At 36.6% G+C, this 22,569-nt stretch overlaps 1 protein-coding gene across 1 annotated transcript in view; it reads right to left on the bottom strand.

The window, feature by feature from the left end:
• Positions 1–22,158, bottom strand: part of FIP1L1 (factor interacting with PAPOLA and CPSF1) — a gene marked incomplete at its 5' end in the record, with an annotated part of 43,773 nt that extends 21,615 nt beyond the window's left edge. Inside the window, 10 exon segments of the mRNA XM_009884978.1 lie at positions 514–607; positions 6,929–7,036; positions 9,496–9,605; positions 11,897–11,965; positions 12,251–12,381; positions 13,526–13,633; positions 13,835–13,896; positions 16,093–16,196; positions 19,685–19,742; positions 22,124–22,158. Of these exon segments, the coding sequence (XP_009883280.1) occupies positions 514–607; positions 6,929–7,036; positions 9,496–9,605; positions 11,897–11,965; positions 12,251–12,381; positions 13,526–13,633; positions 13,835–13,896; positions 16,093–16,196; positions 19,685–19,742; positions 22,124–22,158 (879 nt within the window).
• Positions 22,159–22,569: the final 411 nt, after the last annotated feature.

Raw genomic sequence — 22,569 nt, 5'->3', positions numbered from 1 at the left:
AGTTATTTTCTTAAAATAATCCAATACCATAAAGACTAAAATCATAAAGGCTAATCTTACAGTCTATGGTAAAATAATACAATGTAATTAAAAAACAAAGTACTATCAACTGTTTATTCCTTCACAACTTATTTCTAAAAGACTGCATTTCTCAAATTGCATACAAAGAATAGGGGAGAAATGGACAGTCAGTTTAAATATTTATCTTTGTCACTGAGTAAACAAAATGCTATCCCATGCAGATCTAGCAGAGCCAATGCTGTCTCCTGGGTTGTAAGCCTGCAATCTTGCTCATTTCCTTTCAGTAAGGAGTATACTAAAACATTTATCTTTTGAAATACACCAAATATTTCATCTTAGTGTATTTCAGTTAATTGCCACAACTTTCTTCCTGAACTTAAACCTACTTTTGTTTTACTTATTCATACACACTGCAATGCTTTAATCAGAAGCTACAGGGAAAGCAAAAATGTCTTCTAGTCAAAGATAGTGTGCAAATCTGCAGTATAAAACCTGTATGTTGCTGTTTTCATTAGCACGCCGTCGTCCTTCTACCCTGCTGATAGTGATGGTCTGTCCAATCACATCTATCGTGCCAGATAACCGCCTGCAACACAGGACAAACCAGAATCAACAAGCAGAATTAGAAAAGGAAAAAAAAAAAGATAAAGAAGAGAGAGAAGAAAGTCTTATGGACTTCTCTCATTCTAAACGCCAAAAGTTCCTTCTCCTGTATAAAACATAAAAGACCATTTCTGAAGAACATTAAATGTGATAAATTTGCTGAACTACAGAAGTGTGTAGAACTAAACAACGCAGCAATAAAAACTCCTGTAGGACAAAGGTTGACTCTCCACATTCTCCTTCCATCCCCTACAAGGTAATAAATCTGTATTTCTGTTAACAATAAAAGAAAAAACAAAAACCAAAAAACAACGGGAACAATACAGTGAGATCACAAAAAACCTCAGTAAGAAAAAAAAAATTAAACAGAACATCTACAAAAATCTGAAGTAAAATAGTTATAAGCTAATCATTAGAAATAATTTCTAAACTGCAAGAAACCATACCGTAGGACGGCATGGAAGATCAAGCAGAGGTAAATTAGGAGGCAGAAATAAACATAAGCCAACCCTACCCTGCATACTGTCAATATCGCAGCACACATTGAACAAAATCACCCGCTATCTCTCTTATCTTGGAATACACAACCTTAATACCAAACAGTAAGTATACGAAATTAGTAGGCACTGAGGCTTAAATTAAACCTTGCATGAAACCCAAAGGACTCTCAGACCAGCCACTCATACTTCTGTTCCTCAGTTTTCCACATGCAAAATGTGTCTCAAAAACCTCTAAAACATTTGCATAGCTAAGCTAAGGTATGTTCACCTTCTTTAAAGAAACCAGCAATAGAGCAGCACAAGACCCACCTCATTCTCCCTTACAACCCAATGAGGCAACAACAGCATATAATGTAAATTAAGAATACCCACCTTAGAAGTAGTTAGTAATGGATTTTCAGAGAAAGATGACAAGAAAAGTGACACGCATATACACACTCTTTTTTTTCTCCCAGTTTCTGTCAATCAAAAATTTAAGGACTTCCTATGCAACTGTGTTTAATAGCCCCATATTAACTTGCATTTGCACAAACTCTTTTGAACACACTTTTACTTTTGATCTCCACTGATGAGATCTGTTTCAGCTCTTTTTTTTGCCTGAAAATTTGGTGTCCTACAGCACTCGTGTTAAAAAAACCCCAACAAACCAACTAAAAAAAACCCAAAACATAAAAATATCCCTGTTCTCTGGCAGTGTAGTATATTCATGGTACCTCTGCTGTATCTCTTCTCAGTTGTTTCTTTCACAAGCTGAACTAGTCCACATCTCTCCTCATATAGAAGTGAGTCCATAACATTCATTATTTATTTCATCTTTTTGTGGACCCTTCCTACTTCTACTATATCTTTTCTTGCCTGACATAAACAGAACCACAGATAATATTCAGCTCTCAATGCATCACGGCTTTATGTACTGCCATAATGACTTCTTCCAGTTTGTTCCCTGCTGCTAATGATGACTACCATTCAATTATCTTATTTTGGCTAACACTGGAAATTGAACTAACATTTTGGGATGCAGCAAGAATAATTCCAAGATCTCTTTCTCAATGGGTATGATTGTTAACTATTAATGACTAATTTGAAGAAGTGTATCTTATTTAGAAAAATGCAGTCCAGTATTTAAATTTTCAGTGATTTCAGTTTACTATGATCAAGTTATTCCAGTTCACACTGGAGTCAATGTGTGAATTTAAATGCAAATACATCTCACTTCAGTTTCTAAACCAGTCAACCTATTAAGCTTATGCCTGTTAGACTTAAGTTGTTCCTACTATGAAATTCTTAACTCCCGTGTCCATATTCACACGGTCTGTTAAGAGAGGTATCTTTAAGTTCCCCAAATAATCTGATATTGTGGCCACACAACTGTCAACTGCAACTTTTTATTTTTAACTTTTCAAAGCAGATTAAAAATGCTACACTGAGGGTAAAGACATGACAGCATTCCATTGGATACAAACACTAAAATTTAAAGCATAATCAATCTCTCAAAATCTTCAATAAATCAATCACATGAGAATATACTGACAATAAAGAAGGACTCCAGGCACCAGACCAGACAATAACAGGACAAGGATGTGAATGTCATCTACTGTAACTAAAACCTGGTATCTGTGACAATGGCAACTACTGTTTTGAAGAGAGGAAGAATCTAAAGTACAGTGAACTTTCCTGTTTGCAGCCCCAAACCAAATGAAACCCAAACCCCTAGCTTTATAGAGCATTTATAACTCTATTCGTATGCAGATAGAACAAATCCTACCTGCTTTGCAGCCCATGGTTAATTTCTAAAAGAGGTTAAAAAGCAGGATTCAGTTAGGTCAACTCCATTAGAAAACGAGGTACAAAATTACATTGCTAATGGATGAAAGAAAGGTACACCTGTGTCACACCTATAAGGGAAACCATAGTAGAGAAAACTGACAATATTTACCAATACCATGATACATAACAAAGTAGAGAAAGACTGAGAAAACACTTTCATGAAATTTCAGAAAAGAAATGCATTGAAAGAAAAAAAACAACTAGTTTTAGAAGACAAGTTCTTGTATTTTTTCTATCTAGTGGACTACTAACCATATTAATAAAAATAGCAGGGAGAACAGCTGGAAGGTGGGATTACGGGCTCCAAGTTCTGCCAGACTGATAGCTCTGACCCCAATTGTTCAAATACCTAGATTCCAATGCAGCTGAAAAAGACACAGCAGACACTAGAGCATGGAGGATCAATTAGATCTCCCAGAGATAATCTAAAGTTCCTTGGCAGACTGCATACTGAGGATGATCCAAATGCCTGTCCTCTGAGCTTTTCAGTATCTGGGTTTAGAGCTTCCTCCTGGATTTTAAAGCAAGCTCATGAAGCACAACAGTTTGGAGGGGGTGGGGGAAAGTCCAATGGTACAACAGTCTGAGAACACATCTGCAAACTAAAACGGTGTATACTATACAGCGGCCTCTCCAAGGATAACACAAGTTTAAGAAATTCCCTTATCTTGTAACATCCCTTCTAACTTCTAAAAGTCAGATTATTTCAGGATTTAGACTGAAACAACCAACACCTGCTTTCTAATCCTCCAGACTGGTCTTGCATGGTATTCCAGCACTGCCACACTTTGGGTTATAATTATTTTGCTTTCAGTAACTAAATTGGAAACATAGGTATTATAAAACAATTGCTAAACTAACTCTTTCACGACACACACACACAAAAAGACAGTTTAAGTATTGTAAAACAACAAACCTTTGTCTCAGTCTTCACTCTGACAGCTCATTTGGTTTCAGAGTTTTAATACACTGTTTTTCCTCCATCGCTGGTATCTTCTCTTAATTATCTAAAAACCATACCTTAGAAAAATCATTTTACCTAGCTTTAGTCCCTGTGTATGATAGATTACTCTCTTCTACAGCAAGAAGTCCCTCCTCAGGTGACTCCTTGCTTGGCTCGCTCCACTGTTTTACAGGGCTCACGCTTGGGAGTGATGTACTTCAAATTAAGACTCTTCCTCTCTTGCACTGTTTGCACACTGCCAGCAACTCTTGGAATCAGTATTGAAAACACGGGCAATGGACACCAATGCAAGAGTAGCGGGCATTAAAGTAATGTGTGCATCAACCACGCTACAGTAATACCAATTTTGGCTTGGGAAGCAGCCCAAATACAACACTGCATTATCAAAGGAAGCAAATCTATACTACCAATTGGTTTCTAGGCATCAACTTTACTGAAATGAACACGCCTTTCACTTAATTTTTCTGGAGTCTGAAGAATACACCTATATTGATTTGTTCTCACTGAGCTGGTGCTTTACAATTACTTTTTTAATAATGTTTTATAGTGGTAGGTCCATTGTTCTTCCCAACAGCTGCAAAGAGATTTAATTTTTGTAACAATGGATGAGTTCAGGAATTTGCCATCATATCTTGAACTTGACAAATTCTCTATTTCCAGGACTGCAATAATGATTTCATTAAATACTCCACTAAAAGAGCTTGAAAGTGAACAAGAGAAAGCATATGCTCAGTTGCAAATGGAGCAGCAGATAACACCACTGTCAAAAACGTAATCGTCACAAAGGCAAGAGAGGCATCTGAAGTGTCCTGAAGCAGTTTAGTGTCCTTTTAGCAGTTCAGCAGTTTTGTAAAAGGGGCAAATCTGAAGCCTCAGATCTTGATTAAGTCATAGCAAGTTGGCACATGGGGAAATTTCAAAGACTCTCCAGCCGTTACCTAGCTCGGCAATAAGATGTTAAGCAGGCATTACTAGGTTTCTGCCTCAGTGCTATACGCAAAGAAAAGAAAGGGCTTGGTTTGTCCCTTACACAATCAGGGCACCTGGGATACAGATGCATTCCCAATGGATACACCCAAACATAAAAAGGCCATCCACGCGTGTGGGAAGCACATGAACCCACAGCAGAGTTCATACAAAGTGTAGCTTGAAAGGAACATTCCATCAACTCAGTAAGTGATTCCACTCTAATTAGAGAATGGTTATTTACGAGCCATTTGCACTAGGAATACCACCCTCCATGGAGATTTAGTTCAGAAAGATATTTCAATCTCACTTGGCAAGCTGAGTTTATTTAGATTCTACAGAGCAAAGAGAAAGGGGGCCAAAAAAAGAAGGGGAAAAAAAAAAAAAAGACAAAACTAATTATTTTCCAAATTCATCACTTCAGAAATCACTTATCCCTACCAGAATTAATACAAATAATGAACTGCTTTTTGGAACCGCTGCACACACACACTATCCCAAATTCAGGAACAGTCTAACTACTGGATGCCACATTTATTCACTAGACTTATAATCTAGTCTAAGAATTATAGTATATTTTAAAAACTGTACTTAATATGTTCTTGTGCTCCTTCTTGTCTTCCTTATGCATTTTATGCTTTATTTTCCTCCTCTTGAGGACAGCCTCAACTTTCCTGAGCTCACATACTACTGACTGATATAATTAAGAAGCAAACAAATTTAATACAGAAATCATTGATATACAAAAAAGACATTTTTTTCAAAATGATATCTGAGTTTTCATCATTTAGTCTCACAAGGCTAGTTCATGAAACAAGATAAACCTGTACTTTTTTCATAGTAATGGCATATCACAAATCCATTTTCTATAAAAATTCTGTTTACAGAAAGGCCCAAGCCCAGAGAAAGCTGATAAATAGCCTATCACACTGACAGGCTAATTTCTCTGAAAGCAAAATTCATTTAAATGTAATGTACTCTTTAGTAATAACCCAAAAAGCATAAATGGAGGTTAAAAAGCTAAGAGATGCTGACAGAACGAAGTTTTGTGATGGAGAGCTACTATAGATATTACTGGAATGAGAAAATATGAGGTTTTGCATCCAGCTTGTAAACGAAACTTCTGCTTATTTCTCTGCTACTGAAGCAATACTATCTCACCGTTCTTGAAAAATGACATAACAAAAAGCACTGGTCTAAAAAACGGTAAGATTTCTCTATGATCTGGCGGGTTAGGACAGGTTTGAAATACATCAAATCCTCTTCATGTTCTAGAAAGCACTACACTCAAAAGAGATTCCTTCAGGTTTTTACCTTAATTGTGACTACGCACACAACGAATCTTTGATTAAGTACCTCTAGAGAACAAACATTCTATTTTATACCATATTGTTTAGATAGGATGTGCGTTTACTAAACCATTTCCATTATGTTCTAATTCCTCTTTCAGGATTACGCAACACTTTATGCTGTTTAACAGCCCCAAATATCACAGAATCAAGACAAGAGGTTCAGGTGTCATTTCTAAACAACTAATAGCTCAGCTATGATTAAGACAGTCATTGTTTACAAACTCAAACAAAATTTCTCACACAGACACATACGAACAAGCACTGAATTCTTCTTTGAATTAAACATTTAGAATGCAATTCTAGCGAACTAGTAACTTTTATTTGCTGGTGAACAATAAGTCTGTTTATATTTTGTAAACTATGACCTCCATATAGGTAATGAGTAATAGTCTTGCTAGATGTCAAGAGATTTTTATTTTTTTTGGAGAATTTCAACTGCAACCATGTGCAAACATCCACTGTACTCAAACTAAAAGGTAAAAACAGTAGGAACAAAATTTTAATATTTATTTACAAACAAATAAAAAAGGCAAAAACCACTATCTGTCTTTAGACTTCCCATTAAAGAGAAGTATGTGCTGCAATGTCTATGTGTAAAATCATCCACAAAGCAATGCTGAAGCCCTGACTAGTAAATGGGGAATTAAAATGTCAAATTAGGATCATGCCCTGCTTTTTTTTTTTTCTCCTCTTACCTTAATTTGGGTGATTTGCCCCTCCTATATTGTTCCTGCCACTTTCTAATGCCTCAACTGGCTTTTCTGGAGGCAGTGCTTGCCTGTGACTGTGAAGACATGCTGCTTCTGGTGAGACAAATTGCCTGGGTCTTTCTTTTCTTGTGTCTCTATCGTCTCTGTTCTTTGAGTTCTTCAAGTTCTTCTTGTCCTCATGCCCAGCTCCTTACCAATCCCCACACTAATGCTGCTATACCCAGTTGCATCAGTTTTCCCTTCCTTTCACCGAATGTACCAACTACTGCTAGAAGCTGAGAGACGTTTTATTGCTACGTGAGAAATGCTTCCAGCAATTTCACAATGAATCTATTACAAATGTCTCCTGGCATAAAAGGCAATTATTTTAAATTATCAGAGTTGGACTGCTGAAAAATTTCTACCTACCTAAAACTAACTCTTTAATTAAAGAAAAAAAAAGATCCAATCCCACAGAGAACTGCTTGGTTAAAAAGAAATCAGTAATACAGGTTTTTATTTTACGGAAGACAGTAGCTGTGTTCTGCAGAAGTCATTCAAGTAGATGTATATATATTCCATATAGTTAAGATTTACTCATTCACTGAGCTACTCTCAGACTTCTGAGAACACAATTTTCTTTCAAAATCTCTTCTGACTACTTGGTAGAAATACCTTTTTCTTTACACAAGAATTTATTTGAAGCAAATGTATCCAAAGGAGCAGGTATTAAATACGGAAAGAAGTCAGTTTTCCCATTGTAACCACTTATAGCTACAGTACTCACACTAAATGTATATAAAACAACCTATTCTAGCCACTGAAATACACAGGTGATACACCCGAAAATGTACTGTTCTGTTTCCTCTTTATCTACGCAACAGATCAACTTCACTTACTGGCTTCTCATTCGTAAAGATATATGGGGTTCCCAGCCTTTGCTAAGGTAAACTTATTTCCTGGAGAAAACAGACACATCTTAAGTTTCTCAGGAAAGCTCTGATTAACAACCAATACACTAACTTTAAAACTTTAAAAATCAGAAAGATGGTCACTTTAGCTTTGGATTGCTAACTTCAGGCAGAAAAAAAATATCACATAAATATATGGTATAAAGACATCTATGGTAAAATAGACTTGCCCTAGCTAAAGCATGCAACAAAGATTTCACTTATGAAGTCTATACCATGCACATGTATCACCTTGTTGTATTAAGCTTTCTCACAGCAAATGCAAATTTCACAGAATCACAGAATTTACACAATGCATTTTTTTCTACAACTTTAAGCTTCACTACATTTTAATATCCTGGTCATTAGCTACCTTCTAAAGTATTTTAGAGATTCACTGTCCAATAATGAGATGCATAAAGAACTGAAATCCTGTAACAAAACCTTTACTAGATACAGATTTGGAATCCTTACCCTCTGAACAGTACATTCAATTTTGAGAACTGCTACAAGAATATCACACAATTCAGAAAAGAAAAGGAAAACAAAAAAATGATTACAGGGTTGGTGAAAAGTTTGGAAGACTTTTACAACTTCTTAGACAAAGAAAAATGGAGAAAAAAAAAGAACCAAAATCTACTAAAACCAGATCAGTATAACCTGACAGCTCAGAGAACAATTTAGGCTACTAGGAGGAGCGTTCTAGGAGTGAAAGAAAAACGCAGGCAAGACTATCAAGCAAGACTTTTTTTTTCCACCCACGAGAAATATATTTGGGTGTTGAACTGACAGTTAAAGGATGGAATAATTGAACATAAGTGCCTCTGAATTAACCAAGGTACTTACGGATGCAGTGCTAAAGACAAGTCATAGATGCTAATCTTTAACTGTTGATGACGAAAGCATACAACCTGCTCTACCACCTCTTACCATTTTAATTTGCACAGAACAAAACTCCTAAACAGGATCACTTGATAACCAAGTAAAGCAGAAGCATGGATTCGTCTTAAGCCAAGTGCCAGGTATCAAATGGCAGTAGCTTACATATAAAGGACAGAACTTATTAAAGCCTGGGGCTGGGAGAGGGAGGGGAAGAAACCCTAGTTAAGGAAATAATTTCTCTTATTTCAAAGAAAGTACAGTAAAATATTCAAATATGGAGAAGCTAAAGCTACCTTGCAGGAAAGAGACTGGGTTCCAGGAATTCTTGCAGTGGAAGTCATAGTTGTCTGATTCCGTCTTGTTTAACTGAAAAGACGTGTTAGCTAACACCCATAAAGAAACTAGCTAGAAACATTTTGTTGGGCAATCCAACTCTACACAAAAAAAACCAACCATTGTGTCATCAACACCTGGATTTCTCTAGCTGCCTTGTTATTTGGTCCTGCTGTTTTTTCTCCCTTCCCTTCTACTTTCTCTTTCCCAAATAGCCAAGAAGGTTTTATACAGCATTCATGTGTAATGGTGACTGAAGGCTGAAAGTGATTAGGATCAATCTTCCTCTTATTTCCACCTGTTACAGAAACATATTTTCCTTTTTGCCTGCAAAAATCATGAACTTCAAACACACAGAGGTAACAATATGAAGAGGTTTTGGTCTTGAGTTACAACTGTCTAACTGACCTGTTGGTTGGAATTCCTGTTTTGAATAAGGCAGGAGGAGATGTGAAATCAGCTTTGGTCGACTGCACTGCCAACTCTTTCTCCAAATTTCCAGTTCTGCCCTGCTGTACCTTCAAAATAATGTTTCATCATTAGTTTAACGTCAGCAGTGTAGTAGTCCCAACACTCAGCATAGCACACAGCCAACATAAAAAAAAGTAACTTTAATCAGATTTTTTAAAAACTGTCACCTTTGCACAGCTAGTAAAATTCCATATTCTATAAGGATCTATTACTTAAGTACTGTGTTTAAAATATATGAGAAACATTATGCCAGAGAACAAATTATTGCAGAAGATTAGAAAGCTTTAACATTTATTTTCCAAGTATTTGATTTGGACATGAACAGACCAAACTGATTTTCTTGTAGAATTTCCTTTATGAACAAAATAACATTTTCATTTTTGAAAGAAGAAAAGTTATTAAAATAATAAAAATCTTCATAATCTTAATGACAGCGATAACTAACAAGTCTGCTACCCAATAACAAACTATGAGACAAGAACCTGAGTGGATTCTCTTTCTGCTTTACTGACCATGAGATCTAGTAACCACTTAATTTCTGAGTCATACCAGGAAGTTACCTCATATGCTAGCATATGCAAACTTTAAAAGATTTTTCATTAGTTCAGACTGAGTACTTCAAAAACATACTGCTGTTTCTGAAGTACTGCAAAATTCCAGAGACACTTTATTAAAGCTATGCCAGATCTTTGCTGCAAGTACTTCAAGTATCATTTGGCTTCAGCACTGCACTATACATGAAAGAAAAACCAACGTGGGTTAGTATTAAAGACAAACCTGTACTGATTCAGGTTTTGAAGACACTCCCACTGTAATAACCATATAATTACATCACTCTACATAGCTACTTCACTCATGGTATAACATTACATAGGCTGTGAACTCACAGCTTCTTGGAGGCAAGTGAACTACTAAGCTTTTGCAGAATCTCAATTCTAAACACAGGCACCGCTTTCCCACCTGCCCCAAAATGCACCCAAATAGTTAAGATTTGCTAAAAATTGAATTAAACTTTAGTATCCAGAAATATGGGCAGGGGGAAGAACACCCTACTACTGAATAGGTTTGGTTTAAGTATTTATCTGAAAACTCTGTAAGACTGCCACTAATTAATGAGTAACTGGAACATGTAGGAGACAAAATCGTGCCAGTTACGGAATATTAATCCAAACATATCATGTAAATTAAATAAGACTTAGGATTTCAGAAGAGTGGAAAAAAGTTAATGAAATTATTTAGTAATTATATGTAAACTTGTAAAACGCACGACAAACTCTTACTTCAGACTCTTACAACACAATTATTATCTGTACTGTTTGATCACTGGACCCCAAAAAAGTCAATATTGAGCTCAAAATAGGAGATGCTTTGGTTCAGAATACTTAACCCTTCTTCCTTCAGGTAAGTTTGAAATGTAATCAGTTGCAAATCCTAACACCCATTGCCCACCATTCCATAACACTATTTTAATGATAGCTGAGGAAGGCAAAATCCCCAGGGAGCTTCTGATCTGTTTTTGCTAAGATAAAGTCAAAATGACTGGATATCCTCAAGTAGCATATGAGGGGAAACAAAAATACCTGTCTGCAATTGACACTTCTGTCACAGGAGTATACAGAAGAAAGCAACAAATAGTTCCAAGTCAGTTTAATGACAGATCAAGAACAAAAATGACCGCATATTAAAACTAAACAAAATAAATAACCTTTGTATTCTATTTTCAACTTTAGCATCAAATGAAAGAATAAATGAGTGAACGAGAAGTTGAAAAAAAAAGTTCAATCCTTAAGATAAATCCTGTCATATAGATTTTTCTGCTCTCTGAACATCAGCATTTCCCAACAGAAAAATATTATATATAACTTGATTTATTGCCATCTAATTCCAAAAGGACAACAGAAAAATATGGAAGATTGATTTTCACATCTCAGAGTTGTCAAGGATAAGTGTTACAAAACACAGTAAGAGCTAAAAGGCCACAGGAAAAAAAACATGCCATAATCTACAAAAGCTTCCCCAGCCCATCTGCACAAATTCTTTAATCTGCACAAACAAATGCACTACAACTAAAAATAAACCATCACATAAAGAAAAATCAGTTTTACTGAGAAATTGGTTAGTTCACCAGGCCGTTAACTCACATGCTTGCAGAAGGGTGACGAACAAAGCAACACTTTTTAATCAGCATTTTGTGACATACGCAGAATGTCACTGATGTAAGATGAGGGTTTGAAATAATGGCTGTCCATTTCAGTTGTTCTTCTATCAGTCTGTGGTGGCATGGGAAGCAATACTCAACAAAAATGACAGCAACCAACAAAAGTTTACTAAAATTCACCTTAAAAAGATGGTATCTGCCATCGAGAATCTCTGCACTTGGTCTTACTTCCATAGCATTGTCTTCAGCCTAAGTTAAATAACACATTGCCCATTAAGATACCATAAAACTCTTAAAAGATGGGCCACAATCTGAATAACGGTACAGACGCAATCTAGCTGTAGGTAGTCTGTCACACTATCCACACAAATTGCCAGTGAAGCAACACAGGAACGCTCTGGGCTCAAGGTGGGGAGTCAGGTGGAAGCACTGACTGACACAAACACACTGAACTGGGCAGAACAAGCTTACGACACACAAGCAGCTTTACAGGGGAAAAAGCATGTAGAATGCCACAAAAGTTGTACGAATTACCGTAATTTTATTTGTGGTTGAGGTAACCGGTAAAATTTCAAGACCCATTCGTATTCTCTTTTGTTTTTCACAGTAAGCTTTCCAGGTATCTTCATTGAACCCATAGTTGAAATAATCTGAGAGATCAGCCCCTTTAAACAGAAAAGCATAGGTTTTTACATTACAAAGTTCATCTTTTGTTTTCTTCACTGAACATTCATACACCTCTATTTATAAAACCAAAACAGATTAGGTATTGATCTAAAAACATACTACTGAAATGTACAATGCAGTCTTACATCAGTAAACATGGAGTATTCATGGCTAAAGCTATGAAAATATCAAAATTTAGTCAGAAAGAGTATCTTACCTAGCATCCTGTCTCGGGGATCAAGAGTAGATACAGAATATCATAGGATATTATAATCCCTGTATCTCTACAATAGGATAAACATAACATCTACAAGTTTGCTGTACATTCAGTGAAGAACCACTCCCTTTTGCTTTTTCTGTATTTGATTCCTCATTTTGCTTTGACTCCTACTTCCATTTGATGCCATGAAGCATTTTTGTTGCAAGAGAGAGACCAGACATAACTCAAATAGCTAACAGCTCAAATAGCAAAATATTATCAAAGGCTTCTTTTTTCCATTTTGTAGACACTATTTGCATTGCCAAAGCAATACACAAACACTAGGAAAAACTATACACAGCAGTAAGATGTACTGCTACCAATAAAACCCAATCAATGCTGGTATTAGACAAGTCTGGCCAAACCACTGGAGCCAACCAGACAATACACACAGGACACTTACGGAAAGCCCATGTGGTGCCAGCTGCTTCTTCAAAGCTTACGGACATTTGTGTGTGAACACAAAGAAGCACAAGCAGCTACGTCTCACCATTCTTTATGCTCAAACCTGCTAGAACTATTTTCCGTTCTGCTTTATCTTCTGTCCTATGGCACAGACCAATGGCAGTAATTTCCACAGAAATACAGATTTCCAAGAAGAGTTCAGGATATACATGTATTTAAAAAAAAAAATAATAAAGGGCATGTCCTACAGTCTCTTTTTGCTGCCATATATGTGGGATGTATACTAAGAAACATGGCACACCCACACACTCTGTGGCAAGGCACAAAGGCAAGAAGTAACTTAGCTGCTTTTTCCAAGATACATTGTACAGTATCTTCTAGCTATTGGGTAGATAACATCTATATGCAGTAAACAGGAGTTATTATTAAAATAACCTACTGAATACCTACATATCAGGTAACATAAACCAGAGCATTACCTGGCTTTCTCCAAGGTTTATCTTCAAAAGAATCTAAATCTACTTCCAGAAGTGGTACACCGTTAATACTCCCTGGTGCATCTAGATCCACCCCTTTAACTTTTGCACCTGTGAAGAAAAGTTAGAAAGTTAAAAATCCTTCTGTCTCTGCCAAATAGAGCTTTAACAGTTGTAACACACTTCAAATAGAAATAAAAAGTCACATTTAAATTTACCAAGAAGTTTTGGAAGTGAAAATTATTTCCTTCATCCAAAACAATCAAACATTTTTCTGCATTTTTACTAATATTACTGTGTAAATTTTCGTACCAGAAGATCCATAAGCTCGTCCTCCTGTCTTAATATTGAGATTCACAGGTGCCGCTCCGTAACTTAAAGAAATTAACAAAACTGAATTAGATGGAGAAAACTCTTAAAACAGAAGAAAACACAAAACAAGAGTTAGCTAGATCCAGAAACAAACTGGACCCAGGCTCAATCGCCATCCTGAATCTCTAGCTTTCCAAGCTGGTAACACTGTAAAAGTAAAGAGATCAGCCTAGGAGGAAGAGAGTGTACCTTTCTATGCTCAGTAGCAACTTCTCCAACTAATAAACAGTTGTGAAGCAAGTCCCAGTCACTCTTCCTGAGTTGAAAGGATAAAGACCTTGATAGAAACAAGAATGGACAGAACCAGAAGAAGAGAGAAAGGAAAAATGCAGTTCATATAGGGATACAGATGACACTCTGGGGATTAGAGTAAAAACAAAATTAAAAAAAGAAAGGGTTTAGACAGCTCCTTTTCTCTTCTCATAATCATTCCATTTAATCTGCACAGAACTGGAAAATACAAGCCTTTCTCTACAATGATTGACAGGCTGTCTGTTTCAATGTACTTCTAGCAATCACCTATCTTTGTGACCAACAGATGTATGAAACATTTCACTTTCTAAAATACTTGAGAGCTTTCTTCATAAAAATGCACTCCGAAATCTAGATACTGAACTGATTTAACTACCTTAGGAATTACAGCATTGTTCACTTGGAACACTAAAAGCTAGGTTTCACTACCATTTGCTTGCAATATAGTTTATCCTCACAGGTTGTATCAAACCATAAACATAATGAGATTAGCATAGAATTAGAAGGCAGTGTATAGTTTACAGTCCCACTTCCATGCAGTTTTAGTTTTCATTCAAGTGCTACAACAGTACAAAACTGACACAAAACCTTCTGATCTGCCATGCCGTATTTCTGTATGACTTTGTCAATCAAATCTTACTTTTTTTTTTAAACAGCAGTTTACTACTATATGAAGAATCATTTAATCCTATAAAAGCAACTTGTTACAGTGAAGTTAAAATGAACAGCAATGTTGAGTTTGTTTTATATTACTGCCCTTTCATGAACTTTCTATCCAATTTGCCCAGAAAACAAGTTTTTTCAGTAAACGATTTCTACATAAAACTTCCTACTCTAATTAGATTTAGGATCATCTGCTCATTGTTTTCTGTATTCAAGAGCACCAGAAAATCCACTGAGAATATAAATCCAGTTTTGCTTTAGTCTCACAAAATTTGAGGTCACTGCCTACACCACAAGCATACTGCAAGTTATTGAAAGCAGACGAATAAAGAACTGGAAGAACTGTTCTTTTTTATATTACATTGATTTGCAGTTAGTTTAGGATATGACGTCTTGAAAGTTTAAAAATATTATGTTTCAAAAAATGAGTAAATCACCTGCATTCTAAAGTTAAGAACACAATAATATACATGAGTCAGACCTACCTGCAGACCTGTCATAACTCTATTAAGAAATGACACCCTAGTAATTCTGGTTTTAATAACCATAAAAGCATTAGGATTGCCAAGACAAACAAGCAAACCACTTCCCTCACAAAACTTCCATGTAATGAAAAATAATATTTCAGCATTTTGGGTAAAATTAACACTGTTCAAAAGTGTCCAGTGAAAGACAAGACCTTATCAAGAGAAGAAGGAATATCGGGCAATAACAGTAGCAAAAAATTTCTTTTATGATACAAATGCTTAAACCATGATCTTCAGAAATTATCTCCAGAGACTGGCAGCTCCATCCTGAAGTACATTAAAATCTTATTTGTGAATGTCAATAGGAATTTAAACTATAGAGGTCTAATTAGAACTGTATCCACTACAAACAGGACCAAGGAGAAATGTTTCCAGTGTTCTCTGTGCTTACCACTCTATCATTTGCAACAAAAACGTTACTGTCACAATAACAACCCTAAAAATGCTATGTAACATAGCCATTCCATAATAAAAACCAACTCTCTACTTTACAAACTTAATATGATTATTTCTCAAAATCCGAAAACAAAATTTAACTTGTACAACAGCTCTTCCTTTATGACATTTCATTGATTTCATTTCATTTTTTTGTTTTCAAGTCACCATATCATTAAAAACATTATTAAAGAGCTGAAAAAACCCTAAATTGAGACTAACTATGCATACAATTTGACATTGACAAGGATTAAAGAGTCTGAATTAATAATTAAATATAATCTTGAAAGTTCCCCCAGTTAATCTTTGCAAATAACTTACCTATACTGTGGAGCTCCTGTTTTAATATCCCCTATGGTGACTTGAACATCATCTTCATCATCATCACTATCACTATCACTGTCATCCTCAGCCTCTGCCACCTTCTACAAAAGAAAAAGTCATTGCTTAGACAAAAAGCAGTCACTTACCTTTACAGTGGCGAAACAATCCAGACAAAACTATCCATTCTAGAAATCTTCAAAAGAAGAAAATTCTCCTTTTCCTAGACCTCAGAACTGAACATCATTAACAGTACATTTAGAAGACTCATCTGCTGAAATGCTGCAAGTATCTGAAACATCTGGATCAAAATAGGGAAGTCTCTTTGATACTAAGCTCTGTTTCTGAAACATGACATTTCCTAAACAAGCATAAAAGAGTTTCCACTACCTAATATCCTTCTTCCCTCTATCTAGCTCATACATGCCATTTTTACTCTTATCTTGTCACTCAGGAAAAAACTTAAAGACATGCAAGTCTAGCTTCTTGCCATCCTCAACTACATATCCAGAGTAACTCAAATAAACGTTTTTCAAGTTGTACATGAACACTGCGCTTCAGAGAAATCTACTCAGTTACTAACATCAGTAAACTATATAAAATACTTGAGATTTTTCAGTCAACAGGTTGAAAAAACAGATACAAAAGCATACTGCATGCTGTTCTGTCCCACAGCATTGGAGCTTGCTGGTAAATAAAATAGCCATGCCGGTTCATACCAAGAGTTCGGCTAGTCCAGTGTTTTGGGTTTGTTTGGTGTTTTGTTTTGGTATTCCCCTCCCAGACACCACAGGGGAGAGAAAAAAAAAAATAGGGCAAACGCATATGATGCTCCTCCCTACCACTCTTTCAGCTGATGATTATTATCAGCTCAGGGCACTTCTGAAGCCAGTTACAGTTTGTCTATTCAGTAACCCCCAATGGATCTGTCTCTCAAGTAGTTGCCCAGACTTCCCTTTGACTCATATAAACTCCCAGCAGCGACACTCTCTTTGGCAAGGACTTCCATAGCACTGTCTACTGTGTGAAGATCCAACCTCTTTCATTTGTTTTCATCCTGGCCCCTACAACTTTCATTTAACAGTCACAGTTTTCATATGGAAGGGACTGTGAGAAGTCAATCCTTATTTATAGTCTCCATATGCGATATCGTTAGCCTCCATCATATCCTACGTGTGCTGTCTTCCAGGATGAGAAGTTCTTGCCTACTCAGCTATTCCTTGTATGGAAGCTACCTCTGTTACTCTCGCTGCTCTTCTTCTCTCAACTTTTTGCAGTTGAAGTAAAGCCTTTACTATGCGAGCGGTACAGAACAGCACACAAAATTCCGGGTGCAACTGAACCATGAATTTACAGTATAATGATATCTTCCATTTTGTTCTCTATTCATTTTCTGCTACACCCCAAGGTTTAACTGCTTTTTAGACTCCAAACAAGCAGATAACTGTCAATTTCATGGATCTTTCTATGTATCTTAGTGTATCACTCCTAAGTGGTAACGATCAGCTCAGCAACCACCATTTTCTTTGTAAACCTGTTTTTCCTCCCATGAACATCACTCCTCTTTTTCTATACAGATTTTCAACAACCATTTATTAACCAGTCCTTGCAACTACTATCTTGAATAACTTTGTAACATCAGAAAACTTGTGATCCCATAACTTACCCCTTTTCCAAGTAATCTATAAACACATTAAACAGCACAGGTTATGCACAACATTCCAGAGAATCCCCACTGGAGGTGACCTTCCTTCATTGTGAAAAATGAACCTTTACTTCTATTCTCTGTTTTCTATCTTTTACACATCAATTATCCATGTGGGACTCATCCTATAGCTGGCTAGTTTTCTTAAAATCCTTTGGTGAGAAACTTCTTCAAAAACTTTGTGGAATCCCAGTGAACTTTACCAACCAGATTACCCTTATTCACATACTTGTTGAATCCTTCAGCAAGAGGCTGAACATACTGAAGCCAAGTTGATTCTGCCCAGGTAGGCTGCGGTTATCCAAGCACAGCTGAGCTCTAGCCCTTATCTATTACACCATCTATTAACTTGCTTGGTACATAAATTAGACAAAAATAAGCAGCTGCACAGAAGATAAGATGTTGGAGTGCAATTCATCTCTGCTATACAACATTAACATGATTTACATCACAATTAAGAGCCTAATCAAGGGCCGGGGCAGAGGAAGTCTAGACCAGTATAGGTATTCTGTAAATGACAACTGAAGACAGAAGACAGTCTTTCAGTGCCCCACTGCTGAAAAGTACAAGTCCACCACTCTGTCACACACCAGGCAACCCATACAGTAGAGAGCAATTGAAATGAATTGAACAGAAAATAAAATTTTGTCTGGAGCACGTACCTTTTCAACCAAAACCAATTTCACTTATAAAGAATGATTTCTTAGTTCCCTCCTCACAGAAATATTCACCTTTTCTTATTCAACCAACTTCAACACCATCCATTTTTCTAGGTTGCTGTTGACCCTTCATGTGCACCTTTTACCATGAAGTTTATTTTATGGAGATGTTCTAATGATATCCTAACAATGCTAGTTTTTATATAGGTGAAAAATACAAAGATATGGAAGTACAAGGAAAGTGCACCAATGAGGATTTTCAGAAGTATTTTAAAATCAGCGAGTCCAAAAAAGTACACTACTGTCTCCTTGTACCTAACATATTAAAGCTACTGCCCACTTACAGTATTCGCAGCAGCACAAAAAGCCTTTGGTGCACTTAAAATAAAGATTTTTTCAGTTTAAACAACTGAAATAAGTTTTTCCCTCAACTTTAAATAAGTTGTAATATCTTTCATAAATAAAGTATTAGATTTACTGAAACAAAATATGCTTTTGAAAGAGGCCAGTCCTTAAAACTTGTACAAATATCACACTAACCGTTTCTGTATCACCTAAGAGAATTCTTGCAAGATACAAGCTAAAAAATCCCAATGAAGTGAAACTACAATTTTTTCATAGAACTGTTCCCATTCACAGTACACTGAGGCCCTTCATCAACATAGCAACTGTAAATTTCGTTTCCTGGTTCTTTCCTTCATCATACTAACACTGCAGTTATAAGACATACTGAACATTGAAGACTACTACCAGAGAAGTCTGTTATGTTGCTTCTGAAAGGCACGTGTAATTCATGTCTTGATCCATATTTTCACATAGTCTGCAAATGCTGATTGTTTATCACACACAAAAAAGAAAAATGATTGGAGGATTTTATTTTCCTGTGAGTGAGGAAAAATACAGAGAGTATCATTTTGAAAAAGATGTCTTTGAGAAAAGACAGCTGTCTTGAAGCACTGTCTTTTCCCCCCTGAAAATGGAAGTACTACTCATACATTTTCTGTAAGTTAAGATTTAAAAAGTGGGCTGCAACTGGAAATTGGCTTTCCTAATTTAGTAATTTCTACAGAGCTTCTGCAGATAGTGTCAAACACCTTTCAGAAAAAAAGAAAATCTAAGTTGTACACTTAGGCATTAATTCATTTAATTATATGTCCTAGCCAAATTACGAATACCCCATAAATCAAACCAAATTAAAGCAGTATTTCAAAAACACATTTATAACTACCGTTTTCACAACGCCGTTTTCTGCAGCTTCCTCTTCACTTCCAGGTGGGGGTGGAGCACTTGAACAAAAAACAAACAGGAAAAGATGAAACTAGGTATTTATGCCCATATTATTCGACACATATCAGCTAATGACGAAAAAAGCCTTGCTACATCATTCCAGAGAACAGCCAAAGCTCCAGCTACCTTCTGCATTAATTTAAAAAAAAAAAAATTAATTTATTTAAAAAGTTTCTAGACTAATATAACTTTATATTAGCAGGATAATACTTAGCTATCGTAAGTCATACTAACTGCATGTTTGTGGAATATTTGGAAGTAATAAGGAAATACACCTGGATCCTTTTGAAATCAGAGTGAAATCTTTCATAATATATGAAGGGAGAATAAGAGCTTTCCCCCAACCCCCCCTGCAGATTGACACTTTCCAAAGACATAATGGAAAAAACATTTAAATAGTCATAGGTAATGCTGCACTGAATCAATATTCTCACATCTGCATTGTGAAATTTTCCTCCGCCATATGGAATAGCACAATTCAAAATAACTGCAGACTATAAAAATTTTAAAACTACTGATCCCTGTAATATGACCAGCAATGTCAAGTCCATGCAAATGAGCTCTCTCACTGGGCTCACCTACTGCTGCTTCATACATAGCAATACTTTAATTTCCCCAGTTCCATTAACTGTTAGAATATGTACCACAAATAGCAGAGTAAGTAGGGAATCATTTAGAAACAATATCCTTTCACTGAAAAGATATTTCTGAAATGGAGTGAGCAACTGCCAATTTTTATTGAATAGAATGATTTCGATCCCATCTTCTGTTGGCAAAATACCCACTCACAAGTGTTGCACCAAAACCCAACACAACCCAGGTATGGCCCCAGGATCCAAGGTTGACCATTTCCCTTCATCACCCAGGAAACTGACAGACTAGCTACAGAACCTGAATAAAACCTCACAATTTTTATATAAACAAAGAATGCCAAAACTAAGAAGTCAGAGACCAAAACTTTTCACAAGTAAACTGTCACCACACTTCCAGAGTACCAAACACGACTCGTAAGATGCATTAACTACCATTTGTTAACGCTTTTTAGTCCGTAACTATGTATTGAGGTAGTCAAATGCCAAGCTAGATGCTGTTGACCAGAAACTGAAGTAAAACACCACTGTTTCTAAAGATCATTTTGGTTGCCATGCAAGTAATTTTCTTAAACAACAGTGATACTGACAAATGGTGCCAGGTTAAGAAAAGGTAACTGAACACAAGGCGTCAATTATATGGGATAGCTTCCCAATAAAGAGCAAATAAATATTTAGAATTCTTTGTCCTGAAAAAGAGATGGTTCAAGATGAATGTAACAGAGGTCCAGAAAACTGTTAAGTGACATGGAAAAGGTGACAGGAAACAACTCTGTTTCTTATACTATAAGAATTAATGGGAATCAAATAATTGCATTTAGTAGCTGCTTCAAAACAATATCATACGTAGTCAAGTGGTGGAGGTCGTTACTTCTGTATCACACTGTGCCTGTCAAAAGTTGACAGCAGTTCAAAAAAGCAACTGAGCAAGCTTACAGACAAGAAGTCCACCAAGAGCAACTAAATTCAAGAGCTCTTACTGAAAAAATTTCTGTTGACTGTAAGCGTTTATAGACAACAACAATGCATGTTTTCTTGCACTGGCTTCCCCTTTATTTGTTTAATTTATCTTGACAATCAACAATTTCCATAGTTTATCAATTGTGAGACATCTTTAATTCAGTATGAGAGACTGACTCCCATTTCCAGTCAGTCCTTGCCACCAACCTCCATCAACTTAGGTAGACTGTCAAAGGAGCATCTTTGTGATTTCCCTCATACAGCTCCTTATAACTCAAGGAGGCTCCCCCAGATACTTCCAAAGCTTTTTCTAGGTTTCTTTCAAATACTCTCTTACTAATAAAAAACTCAATCCCCAAACCCTAAGCAGATGTATTATGTGACCTGCACATCAAAGTAACTGGTAATCTTCCACTGCTTTCTTGTATTCCTCTTTTTGTAACTACATTGTAAACTCTTTGTGAGACAGACTCTCTTTTAATTTCTAAATTATCTAGAACAAATGAAGTCCTGATCCATTACTAAGACCGCAAAGCACAATGATTACAGAAATAAAAGACCTGTTGGCATTCTGTGAGGGGCTATTGCTGTCCATACAGTTAAAACTTAGAATAACTTTCATACTCAAGTGTCCCAATTTCACAGGTAAACTCATTTCACAGAAAAGCCAAGTCATTCTAGCAGGCCAAGAACACTATTTTAAGGGGGTTTTCAAATGCACTAGAGTGTGTCCAGGCATTATGGACTTCCAAGCAGCTGTGGAGAAGAATGTAATGAATACAATTTTTGTGCAGCCTCGCTACAGGACCTCCAGTTGTCAAAGTACTCACCTAGCTTTTTCTTCCTCTGGCCTCTCTGCTTCATTTTCATCTACCACAACAGAAAAGAAACACACTAGTTAAGCATAAAATCCCCTGAATGCCAACCGTGACAGACATCTTGCCATGCAGATTATTAGGCAACTCTTCACTTTACTATTGAGACATTTTCATAACCTTTCAACTGTGGAGTGAGTCGAGCGGGCCACGGAGCCCTCACAGTGCTCCGTACTGACAGGTCCGCCACAGGGGCAGGGTTTCATTACGATTTGAACGTAAGGGAAGTCCCTAAACTTGTAAAGAAAGTTTACGCATCAAAGGTTAAGCCTGCTTCAGTACTTCAAAGCCGGGAGCCCGGGCAGGGGGTGCCTGTGGGGCAGCAGCGCCATGCGGAGCCTCAGAGGGGCCGGCAGACCTTCAGCGCCCCACACACCGGCGGCCGGGCGCACGCCGAGGCG

This window comes from Charadrius vociferus, unplaced genomic scaffold, assembly GCF_000708025.1.
Source record: "Charadrius vociferus isolate BGI_N301 unplaced genomic scaffold, ASM70802v2 scaffold134, whole genome shotgun sequence".
In the NCBI taxonomy this organism is placed as follows: Eukaryota; Metazoa; Chordata; class Aves; order Charadriiformes; family Charadriidae; genus Charadrius; species Charadrius vociferus.
Note: the sequence above shows the minus strand (reverse complement) of the source record. Positions and strands in the feature narration are given on the sequence as shown.